We start from the raw sequence: 13467 nt of genomic DNA, 5'->3' as shown, positions 1-13467 counted from the left end.
CGGGGCATTAGGTGAGCGCCCCACGGTTAGAGCCAATGGCTGTGGACTAGCGTCACGGGATGGGCGGAGCCAGGAGAAGGCGGGACTTAGCAGCAAGGAGGTGGTGACGCGGTGAGGAGGCGGGCCCAGAAAGGTGAGGGGCGGGGAGCGCGGTGGAGCGAAACTTGGGTGAGAGTGCTAAGATGGCAGCAGCAGACGGGGAGCCGAAGCCCAAAAAGCTGAAGGTGGAAGCGCCGCCAGCACTGAGGTGAGCGCTGCCCGATGTGGGCAGGAGGGGGGACGGCCCTTGCAGCAAGCCAGGGCTCACGTGGGGCGTGCAGGCGGGATGCTGCATGGTGTCTCCTCTGCCCACATGGGGCCAGCACGCTGGACCTGCAGCTCGGGGAGTTGCCCGCTTAGCAGCGACTCCCCTCGGTGCTATCTCTGTTGGGCCGGGCTCAGGTGGAGCTCTGGCTTTGGTAGCCCTTGACCAATCACAGCAGCCGTTAGGGGGTGGGGTGGGGTGGGGGTGTGTGTCTTTGGAGGGGTCCGAGCCTGCCTCTGGCACCACGTGCAAGTCTTGGGGCCAGTCACGGGCCCCATCCTTGCAGCTGCCACCTTCTCCTTCCTGGGGAATTGCGAGCCGGAGGGAGGCCAGCCCCTGCTGGACCCTGGAAAAAAGATTAAATAGCATTTTTCGAAAGATGTTGAAGAAGGGCGTCTTGACTTTTTGGGGTCACCTTTATGAAATACATCATTTTTGGTGATCCCCCCCTCTACCAGGAACCCCAGATCTACTTCAGACTGCTGGGGTAACATTTGGCTGAACGGTTAGGAAAGTTTTTTTCTTTTTTTTGCACAATTGGCAACAGCGGTGATAGTGCTACCCCAGCACCTGAGGCACGTGTAATTGATGTCGCAATTTTTTCTTAGAAAAATTCGTTAAAAGCATTTCTTCCTCATAAGTATAAAGTTCAGTGTGTGCAATCTTTGATGACTTTGAAATGCTCATTGGAAGGCAGTGATTTTTCTATCTAAAAATAGACACATCAAACTGATTTAAAACTGGTGATACTACTGATTATCCAAGACAAATCTCATTTCTTCCAACACATCTTCTCCACCTTCAAAACAATTGAAAAGCTTTATTCACAGTTGAAAAGAAAAGGTTACTTAGGGGCTGGTGTTCTTGATTTGAATGGAAGACGACCAAATCCCTTTCAGTGTGTTTGATATATGCCTGCTACTCTTAGAAGGTTAGTGTGCATATGTCATGTCTTGAATGTAAAGCATTTAAAAAATATTTAAGGATTTTTTTTTTTTTTGCCTTTTTGAAGCAGGGTCTCCCTGTAGTCCCAGCTGTCCTGGAACTCACTATGTAGACCAGGCTGGTCTTGAACTCACAGAGATCCGCCTGCCTCTTGCCTCCCAAGTGCTGGGACTACAGGCATGCACCACCATGCCTGGCTTAGGATTTTTTTTAAAAGTTAAAATGTTTGAAGGCAGATGAGGTGACTCAGCAGCTGCTCAGCCTGATGATGACCTTAGTTCAATCTCCAGGATCTACATGTTGGAACCTATTCTCAAAAATTGTCCTGTGACCTTCACACATGTGCCTTGGCACACTCAGGCACAAACACAAAATAAATAAATCAATGTGATTAAACTTTTAAACTGCATGTATAATAAAGCAAGCAGTTTTGAAGGTTGGTTTTTGTTTTGGAGACATTTTTAAAAAATATTTTTTTATGAATATGATTGTTTTGCTTTTATGTATGTACGTGTACCACACGTGTGCCTGGAACCTTTGGAGGCCAGAGGAGGCCAGAAGAGGGCATCACATCCCCTGGAACTGGAGTTATAGATGGTTGTTAGCTGGCATGTGCGTTCTGGGAACCAAGCCCGTCTTCCACAAAAGCAGCCAGTGCTTTTAACCACTGAACCATTTCTTCAACCCCAAGTAAGGGTTTTAACATCAGACCTACCTGCGTTCAAAGCATGTGCTTATCTTGCTGGCTTTTTATTAGAATTATTTCTTTAAAAGGTACCTCTGTCAGAAAACTTCCACCAAATTGAAAGATGCAGCTTTCCCGTTATCCTATTTAAATACAGTCCTGGGCCAAGGAGATGGCTCAGTAGATAAAGTTGCTTGGCTGCCAAACCTGATGACCTGAGTCTATCCCCAGAACTACAGGTAGAAGGAAAGAACTAACTTCCACAAGTTGTCCTCTGACCTTTCACATGTGCCCCCCCAAATAAAGTCCTTAGATTTTCTTTTAATGAAAACAGTGCTTCATATATAATGATGATCCATTTTCACAATTACCCAGTGCTTATTATCTTGTAGGACAGCTTTATGTTATAAGGAAGGCATGGATTACTCCTATTTTACAGATGAGGATATTGATGCTCAAATACATTTAAGGAATGGGATATGAACTCAGGGCATCAAGGTACAAGTTTATTGTTTGGCTGTTAAACAACTATGGAAGACATGAGTCTTTTTGTGTATGTACCTTTAAAAATGACAATTGAGAATCTTTTTTTTTTTTTGAGACAGGGTCTCCTTGTAGCTCCAGCTGTCCTGGAACTCACTCTGTAGACCAGGCTGGCCTTGAGCTCACAAAGATCCATTTGCCGCTGCCTCCCAAGTGCTGAGATTAAAGGCATGCGCCACCAAGCCCGGCGATAATTGAGAACCTTTAACATTTAAATATGTACATGCCAGGCAGTTTCAGTATTCTATTTTAACTCAATTCCATAACAACCCAATTAGGTAATTACATTAATCAATCTCCATTTTACCAATAAGGAAGCAGGTACATACCTGTCATTTGTGTCTGTTTAAAATTTGGAAGATAATTGAGGAAATTAAAATAAATTTCACTTTCCATAATACCAATCTAGTGCCCTCTATACCAGTTTAAAAGAGATGTTTTGAATACTGGGACAAACCTTTTTATTTTTATGTTAGAGACCTTTGGACTTGGCCGTTCCTACTTTTATTACACTATGTTAGACTTTCAGGAGTGCAGTATGATAATGCATTTAAGACTGAATACTCTGATTGACTTGGCAGTAAAATGATAGGTACCAATTTTGTTTAAGTGTTAAGGAAAATGATTTATAAGTTTTAAGCATAATGTAATGTCAGGAAAGACTTTAGGAATTTATGAGAAGTTCTTTTAGCTTTAGAGAAATATTTTTTAAAATTTATTTTTATGTGTATGTGTGTCTATTTGTGTGAATGTATATTGTAGGTGTGCAGGTTGCATAAGGCTAAAGGAGGGCATTGGATCTGCTGGAGTTGTGGATATAGGCATTTGTAAGCCACCCAACATGGGTGTTGGGAACTGATCTCAGGTCCTATGGAAGAGCATGAAGTACTCTTTAACTTCTGAGCCATCTCTTCAGCCCGGGGACTAGTTCTTAGAGGAAATTCTGTCTTAGATGGAGCATTTGACAAAGTCTGGAGGCAATTTTGACGGGGAGTAGATAAAGTTTAAAAGATGCTGCTAGAGAGATGGTGAGATGTCCGAGGGGGTAAAGGCACTTACTGCCAAATCTTATGGCCCCCAATCCCTAGAACCCATGTGGTATGTGTGTATACTTTCATACACACATGCACACACATACGTGTGCACACACAAAAAAATTCGGTGTAGTAGAACATGCCTTTAATCCCAGCAGAGGCAGGCAGATCAGGTTAACCAGGGCTTCATAGTGAATCCTTGCCTCAAACAAAAAGAACAACACATTAAAAAAAAGAGAGAGAGAGGCTGGGCATGGTGGTGCATGCCTTTAATCCCATGGGAGGCAGAGGCAGGTGGATCTCTGTGAGTTCAAGGCCAGCCTGGTCTATGTACATAGTGAGTTCCAGGCCAGCTGGGGTTACAGGGAGACCCTGTCTCAAAAAGACCAAAAAAAAAAAAAAAAGACATTTGAAACCTATAGCAGAGATTTCCTTACTTTGTTCCACAACCACCTGATGGTCCCACCAATATATTGAAAGATGCTGCGAGACATTTTACAGTGCAGAAGACATGATGGAAAATTGCAGGACAAAATTGTCAATAGTTTTGAGGGTGAGAAACTGCTCTAAAGAGACCCTCTGGCAAGGCTATCCTTCTGTCTTATATGCTATTTTTTGAATCTGGTTGCTTTTCAGGGCATGGCAATTGCTAAAACTGCAAAGAAAGAATCAGACAATAACATGTTTTCAGGTGGGTTCAAGGAGAAGAAACAGTAATTGAATACCAGACATTTATAGAAAGACTACTTAATTTTCTTTTCTCCCTTTTGGAAATCCTGTCCAAGTTTATTTCTCCAGTGGGTCACCTCTAAGAAGACACGACACCTTCCAAGTAGTGTTGAACACACTCCAAGTCTGTTCTTTCTGTCTTTCAAGTACATGCTATTTTAGGCATGGAGCTATAAACTGGGTATAGAGAGGAAGTAGAAAAGGTAAGATTCAGGTACCATTCTCTTCCTGGGAATTAAGTAGGGCTTGGGAAAATGAATCCTGACTATTAATAAGATGATTAGAAGTTAACCAGATAGGAAGCATGGTATCTGCTGTTATAGGATTTTTTTTTTTTTTTTTTTTTGAGTTAGGCCCTCTGTTGGGAATTGCAGATGTGTTGGCGTGACTGGACAAGAAGGTGAAGGTCTCTGGGCTTCACATTGGACATTTTCATTTTTTTTTTTTTTTTTTTTTTTTTTTCTGTGTTATTTAGTCTCAGAATCTTATGTAGCCCAGGCAGGTCTTAAAACTTGATATGTAGCCAAGCAAGACCTTGAACTTGGGGCCTTCCTGTCTCTACCTCCCTAGTGCTGGGATTACAGTCTGCCACCACACCCAGTTTTTAGAACCTAGTTTTAGCTGTTGAATATCTGCAAGTGTTGCTGATCTTCAAAGTCATATGTATGCAGGCAAATCCATCTCTTGACCTAAATCTGGACGTTCTCCGATGGTTCTTGCATCAGTTAATGGCACCACTAACCTCCATTTTTCTAAAGTTTAAACTTTATCTTGGCTTAGTTTTTTTTTTTTTTTTAACTAGCTTCCTACCTAGTCTCTTTACCTCCATTTTCCAATTCTGCCTTATCTTCTGTAGGCACAACTCTACTTAATCATCATGGCAAATATTTGTAAGCTATAAACATAATATTAGGAAAACTTGAATCCTAGAGGCCAGTTATCATAACTCCTTCTGAAATTAGTAATTAAGATTGTTCAAGGGGTTGGGGGAGATGGCTCAGGTAGTACTTGCCTTGCAAACAAAAGGACCAGAGTTTGATTCCCCAGAACCCATGTAAAAATGCCAGGTGTTGGTGAGACCCTTATAATCCCAGTGCTGTGGAGGCAAAGGCTCAGGATCCCTGGACTTGCTGGCCAGCCAGCCATTCTAGCCTAATTAGTGAGCTGCCGGCCAATGAAGGACACTGTGGTAAAGGAGGTGAACAGCATTCCTGAGGATGACACTCAAGGTTGTCGTCTGGTTTTCATACACACACACACACACGTTAAAGAAAAAATATTCTTTAAGGGTCATCTTTTAGTAATACTAAAAAGGAAATAGACTACAATTTTCCAATCAGCAAATACCGAACTCTCCCCAAATGCTGCTTCTTAAGCATTTCACTTCTGCAGACCTCTTTTTTTAACCTCACCGCAGACCCTGTGTTTTAAAATTGCATAGTAAACCTAAGAATAGTTTTAAGTATTGTAGGTGATCACAGAACAGTTTTAGTGATGTCTTCTAAAACACATTTTTTTCCTCCTTCAGAAAAATCTCCGAAAATTATTTTTTTTTTGTCTTTTTCAGACAGGGTCTCCCTATAACCCTAGCTGGCCTGGACTCCCTATGTAGACCAGGCTGGCCTCAATCTCATAGAGCTCCTCCTGCCTCTGCCTTCTGAGTGCTGGGATTGAAGGTGTGTGCCACTGCAGGGTTCTCTGAAGATTAATTTTAATATACTGAGTATGTAGCTCCCATAGTGGTCTGCAGGGGATTAAATAAGACTGTATTCAGACTAGAAAAGACAAAGGGTAGCTCTTCAGTCTGGTGCATTGTACAATGCCTTGTCCTTGCAACTATCCAACAAAGTTTGTTGTAGAGTAGGATTGATAGCCTTCACTTTCATAAATCCTATTAAACCCTATAGTTTAATTAACGTAGCCTAAAGTTAAGTTTAGCAGCTTGGAGATATTGTTTAGCAGCTTTCACTTATGTTCACAGGTTTAATACTTTAAGGCTTTGGGCTAAAGGAATGGAAAGGAATGGAGGAATGGAAAACAAAAGCCTCTAGAGACACTTTGCACAGATACCTTAATAAGGTCCTTTTCTGGGTTTTATATACTAGGGTACAGTGAGGGTGTTTTGGAAGAGTGAGGGAGAGAAAGAAACAGAGACAGATTGATTACATAGATAGACCTGGGTTTTCTAGGACAGGTATGGAAATGCTTGAACTCCGGGAGAGTGGGAAGGGCTCTAGGAAAAGCCAGACATTAAAGACTGTATCTGATTTTAGGTATAGGACTAGACTGAAAAACACTAAAAACATGAGCTCAAGTGCTTTTTTTTTTTCCAACCCGGCATATGGCTCCATTGTTCTCAGTTAAAATCCTGCCTGGAATGGGGGCGGGGGTAGGGTTGGGGGTCGGAGCAAAAGGAACAAAAAAGCTTTCTAGTCAGGATGGCAGCCAGTGTTAAGAGCATAGTTTCTGGAATCAAGACATCTAGTTTGATTCTTGGCCCTTATTAGCTGATCATCTTGGGAAGATTGTTAGTTTACCTCATGCATCTGTTTTCTCATTTGTAAAAATGGAGCTAGTAAGACTATCTATCCCATAAGATTATCAGGGGTTTAATAAATACAAAACATAATGTTGACTAAATGTTAGCTATTGCTTGGTCATGATGTTGCTTATCTTGTGATGCGCTACTCAGCTCCAAATGCCCCAATAATAAACGTAAAAAGAAAGAAGATACAGAAATTCTCAAGAGGGGGTGGGCTTGGTGGCATACACATTTACCAGTACTTGAGAAGTTGATGTAGGATAGTTGTAAATTCTAGACCAGTGTAGGCAGTTTGGTGAGTTTGAGTTTAAGGCCAGCTGGATCTAAGCTTTGTGGAACCCTTAAAAAACAAACAACCCTCCCCCAAACCCAGAAAGATAAATGTCTCCAGGGACTAACAGTGAAGATGAAACATGCAGTTGTTCTTTTAGGAGCTGGTGGAAATAGCTCCACAGGGGAGCTGGAGCCAGATACTCTGGATGAATCGAGGAGCTGGGCTGTGGTTGGATGAAAGAAGGTTGAACTCATCTGCTCCCGGCTGTTGCTTTAAAAAGCGATAGACCTGAAGTGAAGACAGAAAAGGCCTAGCTGCCAGAAGGCTGCGCATCAGGGACTGTAAATTCCCCACTGTCACCTAGTATAAAAGCACTGGACTTAGAGGTCATGGGCTCTGAACTGCAGTGACATGCCTCAAAACTTGTGGGAGAAGGAGAGTCTGACTGTGGAAACACAAGGAAGAACCTTAGAAAATGAATATAGCCATGAGGAGATAAAGTCACTTAAAATTGAATGGAAATATTAGAATGATTTGAAAATGACTAAGATCCCATATATTGTGAATAAAAACTACATAGATGAGCATTAGAAGAAATAGCTTTCTTGATGTTAAAAGAAACACATGCTGGGCTGGAGAGATAGCTCAGCAGTTAAGAGTACTTGCTGTTCTTGCAGACGACATGGGTTTAAATCCCAGCACCCACATGGCAGCTAACAACTGTCTATAACTCCAGTTTCAGGGGATCTGATGACACAGGTGTACTTACATGCATGCAAGGCAATACACACATACACATAAAATAAAAGTAATAAAAAAAGAAATAAATGCACACATGTGAGCAATAACCGACTAAACTCTTAAACCAGATGGATTTGAAGGAAAAAAATGAACTAGATCAAAATATTGGGCTGGAGGTGTAGCTTGGTGATAAAGTGTCTTGCATGAGACTCTGGATTCAATGCTTGTTTCTTAGCATGAAAGAGAGAAGAGGGGTGAGTAGTTTACCAACAGAGAAATAAAAAAATTAAGCTTGTGAGGTGGTGCCTGTCCAGTATGCCAGCACTTGGGAAATGGAAGCAGAAGTTCAGGACTTCAAGATCATCATCTATATCAACCAGAGTGGCCCTGTTTCAAAAAAGAAACAAATAAAACAAAGACTAAGATTTTATTTTTTAAAGAGAGAGAAATGAAAAGATCTGAATATAAATTGAGAGGGGCCAACATACCAAATTGGAAGTTCCAAAAAGAGGAAGTAAGATGAATGGTGCAGAAGGCACATCAGAGGAGAGGTCATTCAGAATTTACTAGATTTGTGGAAAAGCCAAATTTCTTGAATTGAAAGGATATTTAATTTAGTATGATGGTAGGTCTCTTGGAATATCTGATACATTGTAAAGTAACTATTATGACTTTATTATAGGTTGTAATTTTTTTTTTCTGTCAATTTTGTTTTTAAGATGGGGTCTCCCTGCAGCCCCAGGTGGCCTGGAGCTATGTAGACCAGCCTGACCTCCATCTCAGAGAGCTGCCTGACTCTGCCTCTGCCTCCAAAGTGCTGGGATTAAAGGCATGCACCACTGGGCCAGGCATGGTTGTAATCTTCTGATCTGTAATTCTGAAATCTCACAGCTCTGTAAAGTAGAAATTAAAAAAAATTTGAAATGAATGAATTTAGTATAAACTTGAACTGATGTGACTCTCTCTAGAGTAACTGTTAAATGGCACACTGCATGAATTCCTCTGGGGCATTTTATATAATATGTTAGTTTACACATTATGTCAGCCTTCCTCAAATCTGTAACATTCTGAATGCTAAAACCAATCTGGCCTCAAGGATTCAAGAAAGGGATCATGGATTTTATTTAAGTTGTTTGCTTTGGGAAGTTTGATATTTTGTAGGATTAGTAATTTCTCACAAGTTTGTCGCTAACTTTGTTTCATGTAGCCAAGGTTTGTTGCTAACTTTGTTTCATGTAGCCAAGGCTATCCTTGAACTTAGTATGTAGCCCAGGATGACGTGGCACTCCATACCCTCCTGCCTACATCTCCCAAATGCTGGGATTGCAGATGTCCATCATAACACCTGACTTATTAGATTTTTCTTCACTTCCTATTATGTACTTCTGTGATTCTAAGTAGATGTTCATTGCAAAGATCTGTTTGATGAGCGCCATTGAAATTCTGATTCTATTGATGTCATTGAATTATTAGGTTTTCTCCCTCTCAAATAATAACTCACTAAGGTAAAGACTTTTTTCTTCGGGGCTGGAGAGATGGCTCTATGGTTAAAGAACACTGACTGTTCTTAAAGAAGACCCAGGTTTGAATCCCAGCACCCACATGGCAGCTAACGACTGTAACTCCAGTTCCAGGGGATCCAACAGTCTCTTCTGTCCTCCGCGGGTATTGCATGACAAGGGTGCACTTGCCTACATGCAAGCATAACACTCATACACATAAAATAAAAATAACAAATAAAATATTTAAAAAAAAAGACTTTTTTCTTCAACTTGTGAACTTGAAGATTTAGAAATCTTTTTCACAGAAGTGGGATCACTAAAGCTTCATATAGTGCTTGAAAGAATAAATGGATACTTTGAAAACCATGTTTAGAGTTTGCCTTACTTATGTGTTATTTCTTTTTAAAAAAATTTATTTGTATACTTACTTATTTTTAGATAGAATATTATTTACTCCAGGATAGCCTTGAGCCTGCTATATAGCTGAGGCTGGCCTTAAGTTCCTGATCCTGCTGCCTCTACCTCCCAAATACTAGGCTGTTTTTTGTTTGTATTTGTGGCTTTGCACTGTTTCTTTTTACAAACTGTATTTCTTTTTTCCACACAGGGTCTTAACATTTTTAATTATGTGTACTTGTATGTATCTGTGTGTGGGTATGTGCATTTGAGTGCAGGTGCGTGTGGAGGTCAGAAACTTTGGATCCCCAGGTGTTGGAGTTACTGGTGTTTGTTAGCCACCTGACATGGGTCCTGGGAATCAAACTCTACTCCTGTGCAAGAACAGTATGTGCTCTCACCCACTGAGCCATCTCTCCACTCCCTATATTGTTTCTTTAAAAATTGGTTCATAGGCTGGCGGGAGGGGGGCTCAGTTGGTAAAGGTACCTGCTGCCAAGACTCACCTGAGTTCAATCCCCAGGATGCACCTGGTGGAAGGAAAGAACTGACTTCCACAAGTAGTCCTGTGAACTCCAGCATGTGTGTGCCACAAACATACAAAGGCATGCAAAAGGAACTTTTAAAATGTAATTTCAAAATTTTAAATATTGATTTATATTCTTCAGATTTAGAAAGCAACCAATTAGCTTTCAACACGAGAAGTTAGATTGTATTCACATTATGACCTTCAGTGCAAGTATGTTGACTTCCATATTTTCTTTTGAAATAAGACAGCATGCACAGTGGTAGAGCACTTGTCTGGATATGTAAGGTTCAAGGTTTGGTACTGGAAAAAAAAAAAAGAAATACATAAAACTGGATGTGTTGGTGCATGCTTGTAATCCTAGCACTTGAGGAGCTTGCTGTAAATTTCAGGACAGCTTGGGCCATACTGAGTTCCAAGCCAGCTTGGTCTACATAGTGACACTCTGTCTCGAAAAAAACAGAAAATGCAGGGTGTGCTGGTGTATACTTATAATCTTAGCACTTGGGAATTTAAGGCTAGGCTCAGCTATATAGCAGGTTCAAGGCCAGTCTGAGCTACATGAGAGTCAGTCTCAACAAAACAAAATAAAAACAAAAAAATTGCAGGAAAATAAAACCAAAACCAAATCAAAGGTATGTATAGCATTGCTCTGGAGGACATTCTTGAGGTGCATGTTTAGCTACTGTATTATAGGGTCTCACCATTTTTTTTTGCAAGCTGTATTCAGTGATTAATGGGACCAGCTATTTGCTGTTTCTTGCAAGCAGAGGAGGACAGATGTGAAGGTAGCTCTGTGGTCTTTAACCACTCACTGAATTGACAGTTGTTAGAAAGTATATTGAAATGGTGATTTAGTTTCTTTTAAAAAATGTTTTAGTTACTATTTTTCTTTTGTGTGTATGACTGTATTGCCTGCATGTATGTAGTGTAGCCATGTGGTGCAATGCCTTTGGAGGCCAGAAGAGGGCATCTGATCCCCTGGAGCTGGAGTTATGGATGGTTGTTAGCCACCATGTGGGTGCTGGGAACCGAACCCAGGCTCTCTGCAAGAGCAGCCAGCGCTCTTAAGTGCTGAGCCGTCTCTCTAGTCCCTGGTTACTTTCTTTCTAGTGACCGAGGCTAGGCTTTGGTGGGTCCCTAGCAGAATTGTTTTGAAGTCTCTAGAGACTCAGCTAACTCACCTAACTGAGAAGTCCATCTGTGTATGACTCAACCTGTAGGAGTACATCTCTTGCCTGTGTTTTCCTCTGCAGTAGGATTTATTTCTCACACAGGCTGTCTCAATGTAAGAAGAAAGCGTTCTCAACTCCAAGCCAAATCTCATGAGAAGAGACTTCCTCTCATCCATCTATCAATTTTGAGAGAATCCTGACTAGTTGTACCTGGGTTCCACACCACCATTCAACCAATTGCTGTATTATATGTGGGGTTTTGGCCAGCCTTGAATACATTCTTACTTTGTTTTCTGCCAGTTTGGGGGATGTGGGAGTAAGTGGAGCTAGTGTATATAGGGAACTACTGAATGCAGGTAGTGTTCATACTTTGGGGGAAGTGGGAGTTGGTTTTGAGTGGGATGCTATAATTAATACACCAGGACCTTGTAGAGTACAGGGGAGGTGGTTTCATTCCCTTAGCAAGAGAAAAATTATACTATAGCGTGTATAGAAAATATTTATTAAGATAACCTCTCCCTTTCTCTTAGATCATTTAAACAAACCAAAAAGCGTCCTTCAAAGTCCAGTGCTCTTTATAAAACTGTCCTACTCGGCATGCAAATGGCATCTCTGGCTGTTTGTATTCTGTACTGCACATTATGGCAGTGTACAGTATCTACGTGGTTTATTTTACCTGTTGCTGCTTGAAATCAGGAAACTAGTTAAGCAACCCTTAGCCATCTTAGCTGATCACTTCACTGCAACATAAAATAGCTGTGTATTTTGTTGGATTAGTTCCTAAAATATTTTAAATTACATTTATTTCATGAGAGTGTGTGTGTGTACCCAAGTACTCCAGTGCCATGGTGCACATTTGGACATCAGGACAACTTTCAGGAGTTGGTTTTCTTCTTCTACCATGTTGGTTCCAGGAATTATCAGGTTTGGTGGCCAAGTGCCTTTACTTGCAGAGTCATTTTCTGGCCCTAATTAAAGCATTCCTAACTTCTTGGGACTGGAGAGATGGCTCAGTGGTAAGAGCACTGGCTGCTCTTGCAGAGGCCTTGGGTTCAGTTCTCAGCACCCACATGGCTGCTAACAACTTGTCCTTAACTCCAGTTCCAGGGGATCTGATTCAGTGGTGCAGATCTTTGCGTTAGCTTTAAGCTTCAGACTTATTTATGACAGTAGATAGAACCTTAAACTTAAAATACTTTATGGTTACTTGAGCTTTTGTTTTTTCTTTCTTTCTTTCTTTCTTTCTTTCTTTCTTTCTTTCTTTTCTTTCTTTTTTTTTTTTTTTTTTGAGTTAGGGCCTCTTGTAGCCCCAGGTGACCTGGAACTTCCTATGTAGACCAGGATGGCCTGGTCTCAATTTGACAGAGATCCACCTGCCTCTGCCTCCAGAGTGTTGAGGTGAGAGATCTGTGTCACCACATGTTTTTCTTGTTACATGAGATGAACCTGTATACAAAAATCAGTCTGATCCTGGAAGATTATCTATTTAAGAAATGCATTTCTAGTAGAATTCCTGTTTATTTTTTTTTCTGCTCTGTGTGTGTGTGTGTGTGTGTGTGTGTATGTGTGTACATATGTATGTGTGTACAGTGTATGTCTAACTAATGAGCTTTTGACTGTGGTGGTCATTTCTTGAATTTGTCCACAAGGAAAATACCATCAAGACATCTATTTCTATAGAAACTAACTTTTTTTTTTTTTTTTTGGTCTTTTTTGAGACAGGGTCTCCCTGTAGCCCCAGCTGTCCTGGAACTCACTATGTAGACCAGGCTGGCCTTGACTCACAGAGATACACCTGGCCCTGCCTCCCAAGTGCTGGGATTAAAGGCGTGCGCTACCACGCCTGGCCAGAAACAGTAACATTTTATTAAAGCCCTATGGGCAGTGTTTTCCTTTTTTTTAATATACTAGGATTGCTTATTTGGTAGGAATAAATTTTCTGAAAGAGTGAGTTTATAAAGATCTCAGTTATCTGTCAGAATGATGAATCTCTTTCTCCTGGGTTAGCAAGTCCTTAATTAGTAAGGCTGTTTGCAGTGTGATTAGAGTTCCAAAGGCAGTGAAGGTCTGC

At 41.1% G+C, this 13467-nt stretch overlaps 1 protein-coding gene across 2 annotated transcripts in view; it reads left to right on the top strand.

The window, feature by feature from the left end:
* Positions 1-111: 111 nt before the first annotated feature.
* Adk (adenosine kinase) overlaps positions 112-13467 on the top strand; it is a 532446-nt gene continuing 519090 nt past the window's right edge. The window contains exon 1 of one of the 2 annotated variants that reach the window (XM_029554458.1): positions 112-247. In XM_029554458.1, the coding sequence (XP_029410318.1) occupies positions 183-247 (65 nt within the window). In that variant the 5' untranslated portion in view covers positions 112-182. The remainder of the gene's footprint in view (positions 248-13467) is intronic. The other variant, XM_008849905.2, reaches the window with a different exon arrangement.

The sequence above is a fragment of the Nannospalax galili genome, unplaced genomic scaffold (genome assembly GCF_000622305.1).
Source record: "Nannospalax galili isolate Female #2095 unplaced genomic scaffold, S.galili_v1.0 scaffold83, whole genome shotgun sequence".
Classification (NCBI taxonomy): Eukaryota; Metazoa; Chordata; class Mammalia; order Rodentia; family Spalacidae; genus Nannospalax; species Nannospalax galili.
This window is presented reverse-complemented; position numbering and strand designations above follow the sequence as displayed.